Below are 24,239 nucleotides of genomic sequence, written 5' to 3'. Positions count from 1 at the left end.
TTTCTTGCTTTATGCCTAAATCACTCTATCATTGCGTGATTTAAAAATATATTAGTACTGGATTGTTTGTCTGAGTAATGTTCTATGGGTATAAATATTTTTCTCTTAGTTGCATCAGATGAATGCCGACAATGCTATCAAATTATATGTGTGGTTTTAAATGGGTAAATAAGTCATTTTTGAGTATAAACTACTTCTACTTTCGTGTAACAATAATTCTACATGAGTAGAAACCTTCATTACTTTTTCCAACTCTGCTGATATTTGATGGTGCTGGCAGTCCTCAAATGTCTGTTCCTGCCTTTAACTGAAAGCATAAATGTGATCTCCTTTTTTCTTTTTCTTTTTTCAAATACAAGGATTAAACCGAGTAGTGTTTGAGAGAAGTACTCTGTACTTACTCTTACTGACACGTTTTTGAATATAACAACGTCACAGTAGTTGTACTTGAGAACATGTTAATTTTCACCTCTTGACAGTTAATACAGACTTTTTTTTTTTAAATCTTAGAGTAAAATAAGAGTTGACTTGAGCTACTTTGAGTAGAATATATTCTACATGAGAGTATACAAACTTGATTATTTCATTCACCGGGAAGAGAAGCACAATGACGCAGTGACTGGTGATATGCATCCGAACCACACAAATCAAATACTGCGACTGACTCAATGTGATTCACATGATCGTGGGAATTCTGTGACGGGTGAGTCGTGTACCTCTTAGAAATAAGGAGAGTGGCGCCATAATGTGGCTTAATGGAAAACTACACGTTCTCTCTGTGTATTGTGATAATCCAGCGTGCACAATTTGAGCGTTTTGAAGTATTGAATTTCTTTTTAGGAAAAAAAAAAAATCTATATATTTTGCAGGAAACAAAAGGAAATTATATCATGCATAAAAATTTGATGGTAAAAGAGTGGGTTATAATTGAAAAGCTATGTCTTTAATAGACAGAAATGCACATGTTTTGCTTTTTTCTGTGTAATGATTCACTAAAAACCTGAAATAACCAAAATATTCTGGTAATCATGACATTTATCAAATGAAAAAAATAAGGGATTGAAAACTATGTCTGTGCTTGCAATCTATTATCTATTCATGCTTTGATTTCCTTTCGACGGACCTTCATAAGCAGCTACAAACTCCGTACAATTAATACAAATTGGCGCTCTTTGCGCAAAGTGCAAGCCCGACCGGCGGAGCGCGGTGAGGAACAGGCGCTCTGAGTTGATCCATCCCATTTCCCGGACGCAGTTCCTGAGGGAGGGTCAGAGAAGCAGGCATGGGAAAGTTCTCCCAACTTTTTCCGATTGCAACGATTCTTTAAAAAAAAAAAAAAAGAAAGAAAAAAAAAAAAAGAAAAAGAGGCAAAGACGAACCAAGTGGAGCAGCGTTGCGCACAGAGAGCGGAGCTGACAGGCAGTGCGGACAGAGACTTGCTGAGATTAGTAATAAGATAATCAGGAGACAAACCCACCTTCACGAGAGAGAAAGGTAAGGATCTAACAAATCTACTAACAGATACTTTCCCCCGGTAGGAACACACAGGAACGTGTTCCTGCAGTTTGTTAGACGTGAACTGAAAGGGGTTGATATAAAATCCACCGACGGAACTTATCCTGAGTCAATACTGAGGAAAACTTTTCACGTTTGTTTAGTCGTTTCTTTTCTATTGCTGCTCTGTTTTATCCAATCAAACGTTTCACAGTTCATTCAGAACATTTTTAAATAACTTCACTAACACCTCTTTAAAACACTTTTTTTTTTTTTTTTTTTTTGCTTCTTAATGGAGCACAAAGGTAAGGCAATTGGTGTTTGGTAACTCTTTATTGGGTTAAAGCAATGAAAGAAATCTTTCTCGTTCTTAATGGGGCACCAGTTAAAAAGCAAATAAACAGGCCAGTTTCTGTGAAGAAGCATCTTTACAGCAAATAATTAAACCATCGGAGAAAACTTTCCTCACTTTTTATGTGATGTCAGTTTGGCTCACTTGTTCTTTTAAGTCCGTGCTTCCCTCTACTAAAACGGTAATAAACATGACTTTAAACGTGGACTTGTGAACAGTGCTTGTGATCCTGGCTGTGATGCCTTGCTTCATTGTATACTGACAGAACCCGTCTGAACTTCTGTTTCATGCTTTTTATTCCTATTTAAGTGACTTTGTTGGGATTTTGCTTCATGTTTTGTAGAGATAAAAGTAATCCAGAAGATAATACCTGAATCCTGAATGCATATAAACTCAGTTTTGACCCTTGTGCCTCCAACGCAGAGCCAGAGTCCCTGATTGTCTTGTCTCATCCTGTTAGGGGAGTTTGTAAATTCACCGCTGGGAGCCTTATTTATTTATTTATTTTCTCCCAGAAGGGAAGAAATAACAGAACAACACGAAAAGTCTAAACAAATACACAAAGTGTCACTGTGGGGCCTGAACTCTCCCACACAGGATGTTTATTCAGATGTGTGTGTGCGTGCCGGCTTGACGACCAGCCACCGACTGTGTCATTCATCATTTCCAACTAACTCACTCTGTCGCACAAGATAATACACCAAACCAACAACGCAGCATAATCTGTAATTGTATAATCAAACCTGAATAAGTGTATTTAATGCAGCTGTATAAGTGTGAGAGGCCTCTTTTGGACTGGCTCACTCCAGTGTATGTATAAATGTTAAATTAAGGCCATATGTTTGCGTTTCAGTTCACTTCAGTGTATGGGTAGGGGGTGCTTTTCGCTTCTTAATGATGAGGAGTTGGAGCCCACCTTAACAAGAGTGTGAGCTCATGGAAGAAATAAGACGAGGGGGCTTTAGCCAGATACACGTGTTCCTCAGTAAAAAGAAGAAATAAAAGACACCATTATAGAGAAATATTTGGAGTAACTCAGCACGTTTCTTGCTTATAGAAGCATTTACTTTTGCATTAGCTTCTATGAAAAGTTTATAATTGAACCAAAGTACACCACTTAGGCACATTCAAACCAATCTGCTCAGCAGTGTCACTGTAAAGACAGAGATGGTCAAAATATATAACCGGTCTAACACCTACGACTACGACTGCTGACAGACATAATTGGGTAATTGACACAGCAGTTTACACTTTAAACAAACTGCAGAGAGTTTTAAAGAGGAGATTTGAAGAGGGAGCTCTTTTGGTGGAGCTTCGGTTACATTTGTTCCCAATCAGCAGGGTTTTGAACACGGTTAAAACCGATTTCTAAATATATTTGTGTTTTAGGCACGTTTGCAAACTATCCTCGATGTAAAACAAACAATTGTAGATTGTAGATCAGGGATGGGAAAGTACTTTTTCCCGAAGGGCCACATGAAAAGTTAGCGCTACAAGTGAGGGTTGAGAAATAAGTTGACTTGATTTCAATAAATAATTGAATTAGAAATAATATTTTTTCATTGTTTTTCCCACTGTGATTTACTAATTCCATCTTTTTTTCCCCCCACTAACACATACACTCATTTTGTGAGATACCAATTGATAGTCAGGGCCTTATGATTAGGATGTCCAGCTCTGTTGTAGATGTAAGGAAGCACAAGTTTTTAATGTTTTCGTTTGGTCTTTTACAGGAAATTCAATCCAAGGAATATCATGGATGTAGTTTTATACAATCTAGTATTATATTATATAAAGACTTACTAGATATTTTATATTAAATTGAATTATATTCACTTGTGTAGCATTTTTCCACACACGTGTTTTACACTGTTCATCACATTCACACATTAATGGAGGTATCTTCCATGCAAGGCGCTCAGTTCATCCATTGGGAGCAAAGTGTGGAGATGCAGATGTGTAAGGGAAAATGGAGAATTGAACCCGCAACCTTCCGATTTAGAGCGACCACTCGACCAAACAAGACGCAGCGAGTTGCATGCATCTAACTTGTACCAGAAGAAACACTTTTTTTTTTTTTTTTAACGGTTCGTGAGACTGTGACCAATGCTATCTAAATGTTGAATGTTTAATTTTCCTCCTTGACATCAGAGGAAGCGTTTGTGGGACGACTGTCACGAGAGATGGTGGCATGATGTGCTCCAACCTCCAACTGCAATCTGTTGACTGTAAAACTGCGTTCATGTCTCTTCTGGTTAATCTGTAAACTGAAATTCTGTGACTCTGCCGTAGCTCAACTCTTCATATCCTACATTTTCCCATCTCGTTTCATCTCAGGAGCAGAGGATGTCCAGAGCTGACTGGTCCTTTCTGGAGCACCTGCTGGAGGAGGGCCAGGAGTACTCAACAGCCGTCGGCCGCGTCTGGCTCACCGTACTCTTCCTGTTTCGCATGCTGGTACTGGGGACCGCCGCTGAATCGGCGTGGGATGACGAACAGGCCGACTTTGTCTGCAACACCCGCCAGCCTGGCTGCACCGCCGTGTGCTACGACAGAGCCTTCCCCATATCCCACTTCCGCTACTTTGTCCTCCAGGTCATTTTTGTCTCAACGCCAACCATCTTCTACTTTGGATATGTGGCGATAATCACCGGGAAGGCCACGAAAAGAGAGGAGGATGAGCAGGGTGGTAGGAGTAACAATGACGGCATTGTTATACAAAGGGATGACGTCAAGGAGAATAAAGATAAGGAAGATGGGAAGGAGAAAGAAAGAGGTAGTGAGAAAGACAAAAAATCAGACAAGCCTCCTCCTGAGGTCCCTAAACTGAAAGGCAGGCTGCTGGGTGCGTACGCGTTCAGCATCTTCCTAAAAGTCTTTCTGGAGGTCGGCTTCATTCTTGGGCTTTGGTTCCTTTATGGCGGTTTCTTCATCGCAGCAAAGTTTGAGTGCACAGGGTTCCCTTGTCCTCATACAGTGGACTGTTTTGTCTCACGGCCCACGGAGAAGACCATCTTCACCATCTACACTCAGGTCATCGCCATCATCTCCCTTCTTCTCAACCTTGTCGAGCTCCTCCACCTGCTCCAGCTCGCCATCTCCCATCGGCTGGAGAAACGCTACCGTATCGAGCAGCAGGACTATTTCTCTCGGGTCGAACAGGCTCCAGGCCGACAGGAAGCCCGGGAGCTCCAAACGGAGACGACGCATACCTATAAAGAAGGCAGCCATATTAGCCTGCCCGTGCAGAGTGACGTTCCTTGCTATCCCAATCCCTGCGAGAGCTACGGAGATATGGGAATAGAGGTCAGTGACTTCCTTCCCACTTATGTGAACTACATGGGAGCTATGAGGACTACACATTCACCTCGGATACATTATAAGAAACATGCACGCCATGTTGGGAAAAATACAAAAGCTGCCTATAAAGGGCACTCAAAACAGAAACATTATGTTTGATGTGTTGCTTCTTCTGTGAAAACTCTCTTTTTTCAGTTTTCCTTTTTTTTTTTTCTTCTTCTAAATACCATCCTGCACATGACACTTGACTATCAGGAGGACAGGGTGAGCCCTTACATGGAAGAGAAAGAGGAGAACAACTATGGTGCTGTGAACCAGATGCCTCAGAGGCAGACAGACGTTCAAGCAGACATTCACCACATAAATGGATCCATTCAAAATGAAACATTTGGAAGGACTCTCCCCAAAGGCAGCGAAAATGAGACTCCGTGATGAGAAGAGATTAAAGTCATGAGATGCCTTCATGTTACATTTAATGGTTTCAGTGCTGGATATGACAGCGGAGAAATACAAATACAGAAACCTGCAGCGGGTGCGGCAATCTTCGAAGGCTTTTTCTGTGTATGTGTGTATTTTGAGGGATGTGAGCAGTCAGATTAAAGCATATTCCCCTGAGATTTGCACTGTAACCCCTGAAGTTACATAAAGCCCCCCCCCACCCGCATCCTTTCTCCCAGTGGCTCTTTCCAGCATGCAATGAACTGGTTTCGGGATCCCGCTCTGGTCCCGGGGGGATAATGGCTGTGCGGATGCAGGCATGCATGCATGCACACACACAATATACTTTTCGCCTTTCACCCAGTGAGTCCTGGTCACTCACAGTGGGGATGTTGACAGGGAAGGTCAGGATGAACGAAGGGGGGAAATGAAGCATGGGAATTGTGGAGACGAACACAACTTACCAATTGCCGGTAACTGTATTATTGTTACTTTGAAGAAAGAGGATGAGGGCCGCTGCGCACACTGCCCACTGAATAATGCATGCATCCAGTTTGAAACCCAAACGATTCAGTGAGGCAGAGACGGAACAGAAAAGATGCTTTGCACAATAAAATGGACTGAAAGCGGTACATAAATGTACAGATTCGGGTATTACTGTATTTAATGTTTCAGTTATTGTGTAGAAACTTAAAATGGTGGTATTTATTATTTTATGGAAAATAAACTTCAAAGTACATGGAAATAATGATGGCAGTGTTTGAAATACAAAGACTTCTGTTTAATTATATGTATTCTTTGTGTGCATTACGACTTTATTCCAATGAGTTAGACTGAAGTGAGTACTGCGTCTATGTCCTGAAGTGAAAGTATTATTACAAGTGTACCCTGCTGAGGGGAAAAAAGAGGAAAGTAACTGATTAAATGTTTGGAGTTCTTTTTACAAACCTATATATCTGGGAAATAAGGGGAACACAAGCATCATTTACGTCAGTGAAAGTTCATATAAGGTGGAGCAGCACTTTGTGTTTGGCTCTCTTTTATATCCCCTGGAGGGTCCTGGCTTGTTAATGCTGTTTTTGTGTAGAGAAATTGATCAAATCCAGAAATGCGCAGCCTCAACAGAGGTGCTCGCTCAGGCTCCCAAAGAATGTGGTCACATGTCTTTTTTAGAGATGTAGCTGCAGCGCTCCGCAGCCTTGTGGTTCACTTCCAGCAATTTACTGAACTGTCTCCATGATGATAAGCAGTTATCTATGGCAGGAAAGGAGGTTAATGGGAAGTATAAGTGAGACAGGCTGACAATCCAGAAAGAGTATGAACTGTGTGTGAGGTCAAACGTGAACGGTACCGAGCAGCTGAAAAACATTTGAGTAATTTAATAATAGGAAAGGCTATTTCACAGCCGTTAAAGTCGAAGGTGGTTTTATTGGAGGTCTGTGTTGAGAGTAAATTGGCAGAAACTGTTGGGAAAATAATCCAAAAATCGCTCGCTGAAGCTGCCCAGGTTGGTGCCTGCCCACGAAACTTGGCTGGCATTCTGGTGCAGTCTTGTTATCACAGCCTGTGTTTGCGTGCATGTGTCCATGTGATTGTTCGTGTCCGTGTTTTCACAATAAGCCAGGGGGTCACGGAACAGATTGCACAGGGCGACCCATATCGGCCCTCGGCTGCCAACCGGAGCCGGCAAAACGGAACGGCGGGGCTCCCTTTTCACATCTCTTCCTTATAGCCAGTCGTTCCGGACAAGCTCAAGGCCCTGCTTTATTCTTTCCCTGGACTAAACCGTCACCTCCTGGTCGGTGAAGCACATGTAAAACTACCAGATGAAGCCAACAGCCAGTGCAGGTTATTTGCTGCTCGACCAGCCATTTTCACTCAGAGGGCTTTACCTACTGGGGAGAGACATTTAAAGCCTGCTCCTTTGTCAGGACAATCTGACAATAATAAAGTGTCCTCTTATTCATAGGTTTGATTACCTATTATTTATGTCTTGAGAATTTCCCATAATCAGAACAATTAAACAGTTTCTTGGGAGGATGTTCCTGTAAAAGCGCAACAATGGAGATATTTGTTTGTATAAAGCTGTGAAAATAAAGTGAACGAGCCTCATTAGCTGGGAAGAGCAGTACTATCGGTGTGGGTTTTACAGTCAACCTCTGGGATTAGATGCCATTCTGACAGTGTTTCCTGAGATTGTTGGAGTCACTGCTGATGCATTTCCTCAGCATGCTGCTGATCTGACACAAAGAAAGGCATTCTTGACGTTTGGTAATTGAGTGTGCATGCAGAGATGGACAATGTTTTTAAGATGTTACTGTGAAGTTTGAGGATCCGCGGAGTACCCTGAGGGCTCCAGCAAGCCTAATAAAAGGCCAACTGTCATGCCCAGAGGCAACTCTCCTGTTGGGAGCCTCTTATTGCTATGCCAGGCACCAACCTCTGAAAGCACTTTAAAATTTTCAGCCTCACTGTGAGCCAAGCCGAACAACTTTGTCGGCCTCCAAAAAAATCTTTTGTCCCGTGGCTAGTCTGATAATCTGTGATAAGCAGTCACATGACAGCCATTAACTCTGCAGGCCACCCAATTAGTCCCAAAACTAAACACATCACAACACAAGGAAATTGAATGCAATCCAAGCTCATGGCATCATAGCCACAGCTTTGGCATGTCAAGCGTTGCTATTTACAATTATTCCTAGATTTCCAGTACTTCTTCATTGTAAGATGATGAGGTCTGAATCTAACTGATGTGTCTTGTTTAATTAATATACTGATAGAATGCAATGGCAGCAATGTTAAGCCATTATTGTGTGTGTTAACAATTCTTTTGAGAGGGGTCAGTCGCAATTTTTAAATTACAAAAAAAAAAAATCTATACAAAAGCAATAGATATAGAATTAAACTAATATATAGTTCATGAAAACCAATACAATTTTGGAACTGGATTCAAAGCTGGAGTCTGTCTGTCTATCATCATTCCATCAAGAATAGTAAACACTCGGTAGCAAGTTTCCCAACATAAGGTCCATGGTGACCCCACTGACCTTCCTAGCAGTGCTGTTGATGATAATGATAAGCAAGTTGTCTGCATTTAATGTTTAACCCCACTAACAGTCCTTATCATGCTGAATTTGGCTAAATTATGCTGATGTTACCAAGCTACGATAAGCACACTTTGCTGAAGAGGGGAAAATGCAAATGAGTTAACACTGAAACTGGCTCTGTTATACACTTCAATTACAGTACAGCAATACAGGCTTTTAATTATAGTTATAGAATCTTTAACTCGGGAGGTCTTGCCGCCCTTTTGGAAAGGTTGGACAGTCTGCACTGTTTTAGGATGATACTGGCATTCTAGATTAGATATATTTTTAAAAATAGTAAAACAGGAAAAAAACAAAAAGCTGATTGGTCCTCCACTGAGGTACTAGCAAGCTGCAATAAGAAGCCTCATGTACAATCTGCAGGACTCGGCATGTCAAACTGGTGAACCAAGAATACGACACAGATAAGTCATTCCCCATGTGAAAATCAATATTTCTCATACAAAAGAAATGAGAAGCTGAAGGAGTCCAAAGGTCTATGAACTGAGTTGCCCTCATTGATCTCTGTGGGATCCCTCATGAACTATGAAGCGATTTACCAAACGTACCGATGTGCATTGATCCCTTTTCCAGAGCGGGACTTTCGTGCTTCCTCTCACGGTCAAATGACAGTATTGACGTATGTCAGGTGAGAAATGAGCCTCCGTCCCAATCTTGAGTAAAACCACAGTTAAACCCAAAAGTACCATTATTAACCCTAAAATCAGGTTTCTTAGCAGTGGCCTCTGGCCCAAACAGAGTGATTTGTGGTCATACTTCCTGTCAGCTGTACAGCTGAAAGCCCTGCATATCTTGAGGAAGCACCCTGAACCAGCAGACATGGCACTCGCACACCCGCAAGAAGCCCAGAATGACCATCATGTCCCTGGCTTCATAAAACTCTAACTTTCACATCCACATAGATAAACAAGGGACCAGCAGGGCTTAAAATAGCAGGCACAGGGTGGAAAAGGTCACAGAAGTTATGCAATGAATCTTTATTCGGATGTCATTGGAAATAAAGTCCCCTGCGCAGCGAGGACTAGTTTTTGGCCTTTCGTCTTAATGTTGTTAGTTGTAGAAAAAAAAATAGAAATGGGGGGGTACATGTGCCAACTTCTTTGTTTTCTCTTGACATTTGCGCACACAGTGCAACACACGACTTCCCCTGTATCCATAACAATGTCACGTTCCTTCACCCACTCCTTAATTTGGATGCTTGTGCGACTCCATGAAACAACACAAAACGCTTTGACCGGCTGCTAATTTTAAATGCGTGGCAGGAAGTGGGTCTGTATCTGTTTCCCGTTCCAGTATTGTTTCTCCCGAGGGATTGGTTGTTGCGGATTGTTCTCCCTGACAATGGGGCTGCAGTGGGCATTGTTGTATTGTTTTGTCCCGACTCCCGTGTGGTGGTTGACCTGAAGTCACGGCCGCCCCATCAAAGGCCCCGAGATGGACGAGGGAAGTGGGCAAAGTGCCGGCTGTGTGGCTGGAGTCAATTAAGAGAGGCCTGTACTTATAGAGCTTTGTGTGCGTGTGTTCAGAGTGAAGTCGGTTGAATTAGTCTGCTCGAAGTTCATTCCTTGGTCTTGGGGTCATTTGGGTGGTTGAATAACAAGATGGCTGATTAACTGCGCCGTAGTACAGAAATAATGGAAAAGTTGAAGGCATTTTGGGTCACGACCTTCTGCCTTTCTGAAGTTCAAACCGTTTCAAAATGTATTTTCTTTTAACTCGGTATTCAATAGAGTTGCCGTTGTTTAATGACGATGAAAAATTTCCACTCAATTGTTGAGCTCTCCAGATTTGGCTTCATGGCAAAAGAGTTATTTCTACTTTTACTCACAGCTATACTTCCATACCTCCCTGCAATTTCCTCTCGCTGTTCTGGGAGGAAGCCCAAGATGCTCCCAGACAAAATAAGTGATGTTTTGCATTTAAAAAAATTACTTCAGATCAACTAAAGTACATTACACTCAAGCAATAATCAACAGGCAACTGACTACGTGTTATGCCGAAGCTGCTGTGTCAAGGAGGTCCGACACATCGGCCAATGTTTATTCCATCTCATTTCCGATTCAATTATAGAAGCTTTCATATATTTATGTTCTGCGTATACATTAGATATACAGAAGCACCTTTTTACCCCTGGATTCCGCGTGTGTGTGTTGTTTCAGGCTGTGTGTGTTGTTTAATTGGGGGATGTGGTGCCCTTCCAGCAGGCAGACAGCTCTATTGTTCCTGTCGCAGAGGGAACACCGTCTCCTGCCTGTCCACTCAGGATGTCGGATTGAACCTCCTTAAAAAAAAAAAAAAAGAAAAAAAAAAGGAGCGAGCACAGCCGGCATCACCAGCACCCATTATCCCAGCATCATCCAACAAGAAAAAACAAAAACAAAAACAATGGAACATCCCCCTCCTTTCCCAGGAGCCTCTGTGACCAGTTCCCACAGTGCCGTCCAGTTCTGAGGAGCAGGGGCCATTGTTAAGACGCCCGATCTGTCCCCTGATTGTTCCCAGGAGGACACGGAGACACACAGTTAAACACGGCTCACTTTGTGTTAACTCACAGTAAAAAATAAAAAATAAAAAAATCCACTACTCACCTCCACCTCTCCACCCTCACATGGAAACTTCCACCAGCTTGAAGTAATTGCTACTCTAAACATGCACAAGCAGGGTCTGCGGAGTGGAGCTGGTCGTTCTACCGAGAGCAAACTTGGGGGGGGTGGGGGGGCGGGGTGTTAGCTGATGGCTGCGGATAGAGGAGTATTTACCACTCTGGTGCCAGTGTAAACCTGGGCCTCATAATCTTTCCCATTTCACAAGCTGGCAGGGTAACATAGCAGAACTTATCCTGGCACGCCTAAAAGGTTATCATCCATTAGGAGAGCTCCTGGAGCGCAGACGAGGTGGACTTCTCTGATTCATTACTCCACAGAGGAGTGTGTGGGAGTAAATGTGTTCACAAATATGAGAGTTACTTACGTGTCTAATTAAGAAAACTGCATCAAGGTTTCTCGTACTGAAATCAGACTCATCACTGAACACTTTTTGTTGAGAATCTACAAAGAATCCTAGAAAAACAGAAGTTGTGTTTATATGATCAAACTGACGATATTGAGGAAGAGGAAGATTCCCTTGATCGATTTGATTTGGGGCTGACGCCGGTGCGGTTAACAATGGGCAAGGGCAGGATACACCATGGACAGGTTGCCAGTCCATCATGTTGCACACAATCACACACTGTCATATTTACAACCACCGTTGAAACTCAAGCACATATTTTTGGACAATGGGAGGAAAATGGAGAAGCCATCAATATACAGAGAGAACATGCAAATCCAGAAAAACAAGCCCACCATGACAGAATCAAACCAGGGAATCAACCTCTTTTTCCTCGCTACTTTTCCATTCCGTGGCTTAGAAAGTTAGATTAGAGCTCAGATTATACAATGGAAATATTAGTTCAAAGATAATAGTATTTATTTCATCATAACTTAAGTTTCCCTACTTGAAAAGCGTGCCGAGGTTGTTGCTTTATTTGGCCTGTATAGCTATCCAACAGAGAGACAGACCATCCACACATGCTCCCGCTGACTTGTGTTTATACCGACAAGCATTGGATCATAGCAGGAGGATGAAAGAAACCATGAACTGCAATAACATGCAAATTTCACATTGAAGTAGCAGGGAATCGAACCAGACATTTTGCTGTGAGGCGGAAGCAGTGAGCTGTATACCATCATGCAGTGCCTGGCTAGAATCTAAATCTGCGATATCGGAGACACGATCCGTTAAAAGAATCCCTTAAAAGGAGAACGTGTAGTTTTCTGTTATTCTACTGACGCATGTCTGAAAAGGAATGTTTCCACTTAAGTGCTGCTGTATTTCTCATATAATGCATCCCTTACCGTAATATTCATCAAGGTGGTTTATGAAGAAAGTTTGACGTCTACCTGACTAGAGTTTACCTTTCTCTTCTGATCTAGAAGTAATTCGACATTTTCCTTTCTAGTTGGAACTTAACCTTCGCAGATTATTCATGTCACTATCAGGCTGTAACTGCTCTAATCTACAGTGATGATAAAAGTTACTGCAAATGTGAATTATCATCCTCTCTTTCCAGCAGCAGACTGTAATAAGTGCTCCAAAAATGTATTATAATCAAGAGTGGATACCTTAGGAACACTCGATATATACAGTACAGTCCCTATCATCACAACATATATCAGTCTACGTTCTCGTAGTTTCATCAGTCTGATCGTACCTAAAAGCCTGTAAATCTTTTGGCTGCTTCCTTCAGTTTTCTGCTGAAAACGACTGGAATCATCTGGAACAGACCTTTCAAACTTTACACAATTATTCTGCTTCCCTCTTTCACAAATACCAAACAACCAATACTGAAAAATCACTGCACGTTTTTATCAATTAGTTTAATATACATCACTGTAAACAGTGGAAATACAACTTCCTTTCTTTTAGCATTGTGTGACACATTCTATGTATATATATTTGTTTTTACGTTTTTCTCTTGGGCACGTCATCATTGAAAATGAGAACTGGTTCTCAATTGACCTACCTCATAAAATTAAGGTGAAATTAAACAAATATTTTTCACATTTAATGTTTGATAATTGCGATTTTACATTTGTTATATTGCATTAACAGTTTTATTAAGCGCTTCAAAAATGTATGATCAATTGAGTCAATAAGCAGCTTTAAGTGTGAAAAAAATAGTAGGGGGAAGGGGGGGGGGTCATTTTAAAGCAGATTTGATTGTTTCATTTTAAAACCACAAAGCCGTTTTTAAATGTTTGAACATAATATATGTGACATTACCAATCCCTCCAGAAAATCACTGCTTGAGATCATCTGTTAGAATTTCCGATGGTCAAATTCTCAGGGTGAGCAGGTTTGTGATTATTTCCCTCCTGAACAATTTCCTTCTTGCAGCTGAATGAGCAGAGTCATTACTTCCTTCCTTCAACTTTGATGTCCCTCTCTGTCCTTGGCGGCGCACTTGTGCCATAATAAAAGGCAATTGACTATTTGTTCAGTCCTGAATGTGAAACAATGGCGTCGCTACGTGAGTGAGTCAAGGCGAAACTCCCACCTTTTGTCTTCCACTCGACGAGTCAGGATATCAAGCGTAACCAGGTACGCGCTCAGCATACAAACACCATTTCTCTTTATTTGACTCATTCGGCAATACATATTGGTTCACTCAAAGTGCACTGAGACTTTGTGACATGAAAGTCCTGCGATGGACGCTCCAGACCAAACCGCTATAAGCAGCTTAAACTTCCTGAGAGACCTCCCACGCCGCTGGATTATTTAGTCGAATACCATCAGAGGTTCCACCAGATAAAAAGAACTTCAATAAAGACCCGTCTTTCTTCTCCGCTTTTATGTTTACAATCAAAGTCCTGTCTTTGTGTACATGAACGATTCAGAGGAGAAATTATTGACAGGTCTCGAACAGCACGATCATTTTCATGAATTGAAGCTTCAATGACTTGGAGGGAAGTTAAGAGTAAAATCTGTCACAGCTAGATTGATAGGTTTTCTGCTAAAACAACGTCACATTAAACCTTCTCATCAGACTGAAGGCTAAACACTGACAAGTCCCGTGAAGAAGTTTTGCTTTTGGCTATCCAGTGGCACCATCAAAGTGTTTGTTGGGGAATCTCATGCGGCACAAAAGTTCAATCAGGAAGAGCTGGCGTGATGTTTCTGCTACCTAAAGGGTCCAGGAGGGATTCAACAGTCTTGAGTGGGAAGAACATACAAATGAAGTAGACATGAAGTTTGGGTCATTTCTGCCTTCCTTTTCACAACCAGTGAAATACGGGCAGATGCAAGTCTATCACACCAACGTGAGGTTAGCTCTTCTCAGACCGGTTTCTGTTCAGAGCCGCTTTCGGTGTGAATTCGAGTTTCTCCTTGAGGCTGAGCACCTGGGTGCTGTCCATACCAGCTTGTTCCTGCAACTTCCTCTCCTCCCGCCGTTCTATGATGCCCTTGTCATCCTCCCGAGGCTTGGGGGTCCCTCTGATGAACCACTCGAGGTGGTAGCCCACTGCTCCCACCACAAAAGCCACGGGGAAGGTGACGTACGGGGCGTAGGTCCGCAGCGCTGTCCACACTAAAGGCCACATGACTGCAGGCCGCTCTGGCTCCTGAACGCTCCACAAGGGCAAAGAGAACAGAAGGTAAGTCTACTGCAACTCAGATCCAACGATTGTGGTGAAGGCGAGTCGACCATAACAGAAACGGTGAGACATCTGGGGAGACGTATGGATTCAAAGTCACTTTGTTTACAAGGACACACTTCAGACGAGCCGACTGAACGAAGGCGAGTGCGAGTCTAAATAAACCGACAAAATCCTTAAAGAATATGCAAAATGACTTTTGTCAAACAGACGTGCTGTTTTACAGTCATACCATATTACCAAAACAGGACGGAAAGACTCACATTACTGGATGTTTGAAAGTTTGCACTGCTAGATAAGTTCTCATTAACATGTCACCTCACTCACTTTGAATTTATGTCGGCAGATTAATCAAAATAAGGAATCAATGAGTCCTACTGCCTTTTTTTCCAAGCCTCACTTTTACTTTTCAGTGTCGAGAGGCTCACGTTAATGTGTGAAACACTGGCGGATCATATTTTCATTGTATTTGTTTTATTTGCAGCAAAAAAGGAATTAAATAGAATTTCCCAAAAATAAAAGCCTGACTGATTCTTACATGAGAACAGAAAATGTTGATCCGAAAAGTAGTATTTAATCACCAGGAATCATTTGAATGACTTCTGGTAGTTTGGGAATTTTCCAGATTTCATAAGATAGTCGGATTGTTATGAGATGTGACAAGGTGAGAAGAATTTATACAATGTCATATTATTCACAACTTTGACATCACAAGTGAGCGCACACACAATCAAAACAACATGTCAGGCGTGTGAGCCTTTTGTTTTTTGTTCAGTAAGTTCATTCATTCAATAGAAAAGGCCAAGTTACAAATGAACACAGGTGTTTTTCTTTAGAAGTGTAACAGTACTAGAATACAACCTCACTCGTCCTTCCGTACCTCCAATGCCCTTCAATGTCAATAACAAAAACAGTCATTTTAGGCTACAAATCGGCACATCATTTACAGCACATTTATCTATTTGAAAGTCATTGGAGTCCGTTTGTGTGATCCATGGAGGTCGAATAGAAAAGAATATCTAATGTATCTCACTCATTACTGCCAGATACCTTCTATTCACTGGCCACACCGCTGTCGTTAGAAACGAGTCTGTTTTCTCCTTCCATCTGAGATTATTTAGTGAAGATTTTAAGCCATATAACTCACCTTTACCGGTCTGTTAGCACGCTGCCGCTGCAGGGACGTAACATCCGGGTCACTGTGTTCCTCTTCCGGGTTAAACAGCCAATGATTTCTTCTTTGTGTTTTACCACCACCTACTGGTCAAACCGGGGCACTACAGCAACATCGCTATTTACTGCAACGTACCAACACTGCTCCAAGCATGTAGTTCTATAAATATGAATAGGATGGGTAAAATACAGAGGGATCAAGAAAGTATGCGTTCTTCTTCACAAGAACATCAATATAGAGAACTGGTGTCGAAGGAAGAAAAAAGTGCCATTTTTTCACATATTTCTTAAGCATTTCACACAAAAGTGAATTTTATGGCATCAGTGGGGCTTGAGCCTGCTTATCAAAAATCAGAACATAACAAAGACGTTTATTTTCCAAGTCAAATGGTGAAACTTTTGTAGCATCTTTCTTTATTCCTGATGATTTTAGATTCACTCTTTCAGATGCATTTTAATGGCACTTTGTAGTTTTATTCATGAACTATTTTGTCTCTTAGAGTTATTTGTAACTTTTAAAAGTGAATGTGAAAATATCTGACAAAACTACAATTTCATCGACATTCAATTTTTGACGATGCACTGGTCCTCTGTCTCCAACAAGACGGCCACAGTTTAAGAGGCGACGTAAAATACGGGTGCGCTTACAACAAATTATAAGTCACCATTAAAATATCACATTATTTGGAGCAAATTAAACGTGAGATTCATTCATTTCCTCAATCGCTCTTGTTTATATCAGAGGGAGATGGAGCTGCAGGATACACCGTTTACATCACGGGGCAAACACGGAAAGACGTTCACACAGAGTGAAACCTGATTAATGTTGTTTTTAGACACAAGGAGAATATGGAAACTCCACACAGAGGACCATGGGCCACGGATGGTGCTTAACCGCTTCAGCTGCTCAAACATTGCATGAAGATCAAATAAACTAGGTTTTGGGTTTTTTTTTGTGCAGCGTGAGAAAGAGCAGTGCCTTCTTACATAACACTCACCCTTTCCTTTTTTTTTTTTTCTTATGGTCCTGATGTGTCACAGGAGTTTTTGCCTTCTATGTTTGTGGATGACAGACCCGTCAAGTGCCAAGACAGTTACATCTGCTTTACAGTCGCTAACTTCAAACACGGGTGAAACACCCGCGTAATAATAAATTCCAGATATGACTATAGGGGGAGAAAAATATTTCTCTATGCTCCTCTAGTTTCCGGGGAGTGAATCGGTAAGTGTTTTTTTTTTTTTTGAAAAGCTCTATATGATTGATGACGCTGATATTTTAGCTCCCTGGCCGAAAAGTTTGCCATTACACTGAGTCCTGTGTTGGGCACGGAGCTGATCAATAGCCACTGGAATGCAGCCTGTCATGGAGGGATGACCAGCTCTGACTCAATGGTCATTTGTGCTGGGACAAAAAAGAAAAAAGAAAAAAGAAAAGTGTGTGTGTGGGGATGAGGGCCGTCTAACAGTGGATCCAAATTTGTTATCATCCCTTCAAATGTTGCTGAAATAGTCGTGATTAACAGGATTCTGTGTGGGTGATTATGCTTCATGCTTCAGAAATGATTCTTCCTTCTGTGCCGTCCATCTTGTAGTTGCCAGAACTGGCATTTGATCAGTCCTGTCAAATAAAGTGAAATGTATTCATCAACCCCCCCCCCCCCCCCCCCACCCCCACCCTGCAGGAAAACAACATCGCTAGTGCCAGTTCTGCTGCTCCACCAGAAAACTTGGCACTGCCAGGATTATTTCATCATCTCCTGTTTATCAGTGAAAGAGATTTAGAGCCAGGTTTTTTTTTTTTTTAATGTAAAAATGTTTTTTTAATAAAATACAACCGTCCTTATCAGTCCAAATCACAAAAGCAGGGCTGACGGGAGTGGGGAGTGTTCCCAGCCCCGTTTTCACCAGACCTGCTCTATTTACCAAAACTAATTACACGTGTCAGGCATGGTCAGCGGTGGGAAATTTCCTCATTATGCAAAAAAAAAAAAAAAGAAAAGAAAGAAAAGAAGTGACAGTCAGGATTTGGGTGAAGTCTGCTGAATTGCATAAGACCACAACACATCGGCTCCCCCACAGGCTGAAATCCTCATGTACCCCTGAACTTCAGGCCGCGGGCCCACGAGGTCAGCGCTCGACGGTTCGTTAACGCGCGTGTTCGGAGTGTCCAAAACAGGAGACGCGCGACACGTATGACGCGGCGTGTCGAGCCAACGCGCAAGGGAGAGGGATAAGGAGGAGACGGATGGGGAACACGACCGAAAAAAAAAAGATGCACCCGAAAAAATTTGATGGATCGCTTGTGATTCGGAATGCAGCTGGGTGTCTCCTGACGGAGACTGTGATCAAGCAGACTAACAGATGGTGAGGATGCTCCAGATGTGAAGAGAAAACACTTTTTCTTTTTTCCCCTCTTTTCCCAGCTCTTCCTGGTGCGGGCCGCTCTGCCCCACATAGGGAAAATGAGCCGCTGATTTCGGACACTTTGAGGTCAAAAGTCGGCAAGAGGAGTTTGACTCGCCAACGCTACGGTTAAAATAGAGCAGGCTCCAGCGGCATCCCGGCTGCGCAGTCATGTAGAAGCTGGCACTTTCAATTCATTGCAAAGAATCGTCCATATATGCCTCACATGCACGGGGATCTACACTGAAGTTAACGCACACTTGCATAATTGAACAATTCCTCCCCTTTCTTTTTTTTGATGACGATAATGGCAAAGTGCAGTGAAGCGTTCCAATCAAAAAGCATGTACTCACTCAATACTTACCCCCTTTTTTGTGTTCGCATTAAATCGCGGCTCGGTCCGCCTTTCGTGGTCACAGGAGCAAATCAAACTCATTAATTCAGTCAGTCGTGAATATGGAAAACAAAAACAAAAAAAAACTGTTTATTGGCTTTTGGCATTACAAACCACTTTGGCATGTTTTTAATGACTTCCGGACATAAACTTCAGCGGAGTGTATTATCTGTCCACATGAATACTGGAGATAATTAGGGTGAAAGCAGGAACCTTGCACGATTTCATCTCTTCTGAACTTTATTGATAGCAGTTTCAGCTTTAAAAAAAATAAGCTTTTTTTTTTTTTCTTCCCCCCCCCATACACTTCCAACAAAGGTTTGAATAATGCTGGTGTTATGCCTTCTGCCACCTCTGAAATGTTGCATGTGAGGGAATAACAAATCGATATCCAATATTGCACGTTGGGTAATTTGATTTCATGGGTATTTCTTTTCTTATTTGCATGTATTTAAAATGCCTTTTTATGGCAATACGCATTACTGCTGCGCGTGAACAAATCCCCAGGATATTGAGTTGCAGTTCACGCCGAAGGAGCACAGAGACTCGCTCTCATTTGGAATATTTCACTTCTTCCCTGATTAGTCCTCTATTCAAGTCTTTACACCGAGTCGGGCAGATCTGTGGAGTTAGCGCGCGCTACATTTAACTAATTTAACATGCCTAAATAATTGCTCCTTTGGATCTCGGTTCATATCAAGCACTGCCACGGGCAACCCTTTTAACTGTCAGTCATCAAGGCATCTGAGGTGAAACTCCTCCGAAAGGAAAGCACTGAATTGTACAGAAGGATGAGAGATTGCAGCAGTCTGATGACCTCCTCCTTAAAATAGCTGCTTCCATCATGAAGTAAGGCTTAATGTATTTACAGCATGGGATTATCTGTACAGGCTGGTATGCTGCGTGTATATATACTGAGAAGTGGGGGCACTTATGGCACTGAAGCACTGAGCATACGATGACCTGAAAATGGAATGGTTGCCGGTGGGGGGGTGGAACTCAGTGGACTGATGCTCACATGAGTCTCACTACGGCACTGGACAGGAAATCTTCGTAGCTGACGCGAATGTTGCCCGCCATGGCCGTGTCCCTCTCTCGGAACACCTGCGTCATGCTCTGCAGCTGCGTGCACACCTGGATGAAGCGGTCCAGCTGGACGCCCGGCCGCCCGCCCCGGCAGCTGAAGCGCTGCACGAGGCTCTCGGAGAACTGCGGGCTGAGGTTGTAGCCCATAGACGCCAGAGCTGATGACGCCACGGAGAGGGGGGGAGGAGAGCGGCGTGATTAGCGTGTCGCGGACTGCAAACGTGGTGCCGGACGGCATCAGGAGAAGACGTACCTTGGTGGAGCTCGGCGCCGCTGATGACCCCGGAGCGGTCCCTGTCGTACTGCTGGAACAACGCTCTCCACCGCTGGATGAAGTCCCACAGAGCCGAGAAGCCAAAGATGTCGATTTGACCCGTCCGCGTCTTGTCAAACATGTCTGGTGGGGGAAATTAAAGACGGAGCATGTTCAGGCACGCCGGCATCCATTTTCCTTCCACATAAGTCCGAATGTTAGAAACAGTCTTGTGTATTTTCACCAAGCAGGGCTTATTGTTCAGCTCTTTACCTAAGAGCAGTCCACAACAGTCACACAGTTCTCATTATGGCAATCAGACACATTACTCACTGCGGGGGAAAACAGAACTGGAACATGGGGACTGAAAACAAAATGACTCAGTCTTTTTTTGTTGTTGTTGCTTGAATCCAGGCTGAATACATTTTTCTCTTAATTTGAATTAGAAAAACAAGACAAACTACTTTTGAACACCAGGTTTCCCTTCCCTCCGCGTTTAGAAGCGACGCGGCAACAGAGGGCGACTTACTGATCATCATGAGGCAGGTCTCGTCGTTAAAAGCGGACCAGTTGGAGTTGACAAGCGCCTGCTTGAGCTCCTTCCGGCTGATGAAGCCACTGCGGTCGCTGTCGACGCTGTGGAACCACTGGTACGCCTCTGGGTTAACACCGGGAGGCATATTTCCTGCAGGGAGGAGAAATGAAAAGACTTTAACGAGGGGAATAACAAAAACAAAAAAGAGGATTTTCTCTTCATTCCATCACTATTTTCTTTCTCCTTTTTTTTTTTTTTTTTGCCTGTGGTCTGTCTGAGCCCACACGTGTGATTGCTTCTCTGTATTGTTTCCCATCCTTATATTTTCTACCAGTTATGATTTCACAAAAGCTTTGAGGAGAAACAGACACAAATGATAAAAAAAAACAAAAAAAAAAAACAAGACATTCTTGGAAATAAAGCTCCTGCTGCGTTCCGATGCAGAATTATTACTTATTTATTGAAAGATGAAGAGAACACACTTGGACTGTTTGACAGCCGAAACTGTGCGAGGGAAACTGATCAGAAAAAATAATACATCTGTGGCTTTTTGCCTGTGGTGGTTACGGAGGCACCAATTTAAATTCCAGAAAGCGAATGTAATAACAATAAGACAGTATTCATTATTGTCTGCGTTGCAATTCATTTGCCAAACACGATTCCCGCGGCTACTTCAAAATGGGGATTGGTCCAGCTACAATCGGAAGGAGACAGAAAAATCCAATAATTTCACTTTGCATTAAAATACAATGAAAACATTACATGATTAATAATCCCTATAGTTCCAAAAGAGGTTGGTATTCTGCAAAAGGAGGACCTCCTCCAATCTTAGTAACACATGTTTTGTGTTCCCTGAGCAGCGGCTGTGGGGAGGAAAAAGGCAGAGGAAGGGTGACGGGCTGAGGGGAAGTCATCTCAGCAAGGGGGAGATGGTGTTGGGGCAAGAGGCTGCTCCCTGAGTACACGCAGGAAAGGAAGGAGGGAGGGGGGGGGGGGGGGGGGGTGTTAGACGATTTGTTGTGAGAGGTAAGAAAAATGAATGTGGAGAGAGGGACAGGTGACAATTCGGAGCAGACCCTGATGGATTCCGTCTCGGCGGAGAGTGATGGCAACGCGGGCTATCGGGTCCTGACTTAAGCTGAGCTACTACTGGAAACGCTGTAATGGCGCGCACGTACACGGAGACACACTCTTTTTGCCCATCTGTCTTCTACTCTGTTTAGCCCTCACTCGGTATTACAGGAGTCATCACTCCAACCGTGTAATCCTGCTGAGGGGCACAAACTGAACCCTGTCTCTACATGACTGTCTGGGAACGCAAGTCAGTTTCTATCCATCATCCCACCAGAGAGCGATGGAGGAAGAAAAAAAACAAGCAAAAGAGAGAGAGAGGGGGGGGGGGGGGGGAGGGAGAGAGAGAGGCAATGAAGAAGATGAGCATGAGACGGTCTGCAGTCTCTTCACGCTCAGGAGGCAAAGATACACGTCCCGGAGGCAAAGGTAGCACAGACGCTTACAGCAGCTCCGGTCTCATTACCTGCAGCACCGTAGTGTCCTCCGTGAGGCTGTCCCCCGTAACCTCCATAATGCCCACCGGGGGCACTGACGGGTGCAGGTCCATAATGCCCTCCGTGACCTGGGGCGCCGTAACCCCCATAAGGGCCTCCTGCTGGACCTGCGGCACCTCCGTAAGGGGCTGAGGACGGATGTCCATAGGGAACGCCGCCGCCTCCATATTGAGCACCTGGTGGGGGTTGTCGCCCTCCGGGGTATCCCTACAGAGAGAGAGAGAAAGGCACAGCTCATCAAAACTGTGACCACGGGTTCTTAGAAGAAGCATTAAGACTATGAGAAGCACAACTAATGGTCGGACTTAAATTTTAATCGCACATTTTAACACCTAAGGAGCCTCTACGACATTTCCGTCTGGGGATGTCAGACGCATTTTCGTCCAAGGGTCACATACAGCTTAGTTTAATCTTGAGTGGGCTGGACTGGTAAAATAGAGCCAAAAATAACCTTTAAATTTAAACTTAAAATTTGTTGTGACGTGGAGTATTTGTCACGGACATGTCTATAGTTTTACAAGACACGAAGAATTACGGCCAAAATCTTAACATAAAGCCAATTTTAATGAAACCTTCTGGTGCAAAATACAGTGAAATGTCCCAAATACTTCTCCTACAGCTGTTGCATTATGTTTTACAAACTCACCCTGACAGCATGGCTTTGGGTCTCAGTGTTCTGTTTTGTCCGCTACTCTTATGAAATTTTTTTATAAAAAAAAAGAAGATCTGTTTTCTTTGAAATTTGTCACAATTTGCTTGGTATAGCAGGACGGATCGGAGCCGCTTAAGGGCCGCTTTTGGCTCACAGGCTTTCTGTTTGACACCCCTGGTTTATAGCATAACAACAATCCTGAGGGTACCTAGGTAAAGCAGGGATCCTCATGTGAAACTGTAAAAAAACTAATCTATCACAATGAAAGACAAAACAACCTCGATAGTGTAATCACCAAAGCAAATGGTAAAAGTTTTAAAGAAAACATTGAATTGAAAACCTGAGATCATTGCCAGCATTAGTCTCACTAGTTTTCTTGACATTTCACTGTATTCTGCACCGGAAGGCTCCATTAAAATTGGCTTTATGTTAAGATTGTAGTCATTCTTGGTAGTAATGGTTTGTTTTGTCTAGAAATACGGACATTTCTTCCAAACTAAAATGTGTTTGACACCCCTGCTATAAACCACCAGTCAGTTATCAAATAGAAACAAATATTTCCTATTTATCTATATTAAATAATAACCGGTAGAAGTCTTGATGTTGATGATACACGATGTTCTATACTTTTATTTTCATACCCAGCGGATTAGTTATTGAGAGGTCGACGTTGCAGTTGTCCTTCAAAGTAAGATCCATCGTGTTCGGCAGTTCAGTACTTCAGTATAAAACACTCACACTAATGTTTTTAATTACAGGAAACGATCTGATCATCTTGCTTTCTCTAATAATATAAAGACCTGTTTATGCCGTGATGAGAGCTGCACTTCAGACTAATATATCAATAACGCTGTCATTTAAATCCAGCATCACTTCGACACGGACACAGAAAGACCCCAGCAATGTTTGCCGAAGTGTAAAACCAACATAATACTTTTAAAATGTTATATATTTCAACTAAACAGCAACAGATGACGTAGTGCTAACTGTAGCAAGGAAATGAATGGTGAACGTCAATTGTCCGTCTATGGCCTCAAACAAATAGTTACGTTACATCGAGTCACGCAAACAGATGATAAGATCTCTAAAGAATACAAATATATCACGACAAATGTTAAGGACACAAAAGAAAGTGTAACATTTCCGATACCTGTCCGTAGTGGAAACTCATGTTTGAGAGTTTACTTCCTTCAACAAGACGTCCGTGTGGGCGGGTACAGGACGTCCGCTCAAAGCGACGCCATTGGCTTTTTTCCACGCCTGTCAAAACCGCGCCCGTCTCCTCGC

General features: G+C 42.8%; 3 protein-coding genes across 5 annotated transcripts; 1 reads left to right on the top strand and 2 right to left on the bottom strand.

Annotated features, from left to right (window-relative positions):
• Positions 1–1,259: 1,259 nt before the first annotated feature.
• Positions 1,260–7,705, top strand: gja4 (gap junction protein alpha 4). Its single transcript, XM_080485716.1, has 2 exons — positions 1,260–1,494; positions 4,184–7,705. Exon 2 carries the CDS (start codon positions 4,193–4,195, stop codon positions 5,303–5,305), a length of 1,113 nt encoding a protein of 370 aa, XP_080341842.1. The 5' UTR covers positions 1,260–1,494; positions 4,184–4,192; the 3' UTR covers positions 5,306–7,705.
• A 5,384-nt stretch (positions 7,706–13,089) lies between these two features.
• Positions 13,090–16,093, bottom strand: smim12 (small integral membrane protein 12). Of its 3 annotated transcripts, none has more exons than XM_080485314.1 (2): positions 16,036–16,093; positions 13,090–14,855 (listed from the first exon to the last, which is right to left on the bottom strand). In XM_080485314.1, exon 2 carries the CDS (start codon positions 14,832–14,834, stop codon positions 14,559–14,561), a length of 276 nt encoding a protein of 91 aa, XP_080341440.1. In that variant the 5' UTR covers positions 14,835–14,855; positions 16,036–16,093; the 3' UTR covers positions 13,090–14,558. The 3 variants fall into 3 exon arrangements, with proteins under 3 accessions (XP_080341440.1, XP_080341442.1, XP_080341441.1); XM_080485316.1 differs by having other exon boundaries at positions 13,106–14,855; positions 16,042–16,085; XM_080485315.1 differs by having other exon boundaries at positions 13,106–14,862; positions 16,036–16,055.
• Positions 16,094–19,035: 2,942 nt separating this feature from the next.
• On the bottom strand, positions 19,036–24,217 carry pef1 (penta-EF-hand domain containing 1). The gene is made up of 5 exons (XM_080485046.1): positions 24,103–24,217; positions 22,270–22,507; positions 20,727–20,882; positions 20,198–20,341; positions 19,036–20,102 (listed from the first exon to the last, which is right to left on the bottom strand). Exons 1-5 carry the CDS (start codon positions 24,121–24,123, stop codon positions 19,873–19,875), a joined length of 789 nt encoding a protein of 262 aa, XP_080341172.1. The 5' UTR covers positions 24,124–24,217; the 3' UTR covers positions 19,036–19,872.
• Between the last annotated feature and the right edge of the window lie 22 nt (positions 24,218–24,239).

Source organism: Lipophrys pholis (assembly GCF_963383615.2).
Source record: "Lipophrys pholis genome assembly, chromosome: 17".
Classification (NCBI taxonomy): domain Eukaryota; kingdom Metazoa; phylum Chordata; class Actinopteri; order Blenniiformes; family Blenniidae; genus Lipophrys; species Lipophrys pholis.
This window is presented reverse-complemented; position numbering and strand designations above follow the sequence as displayed.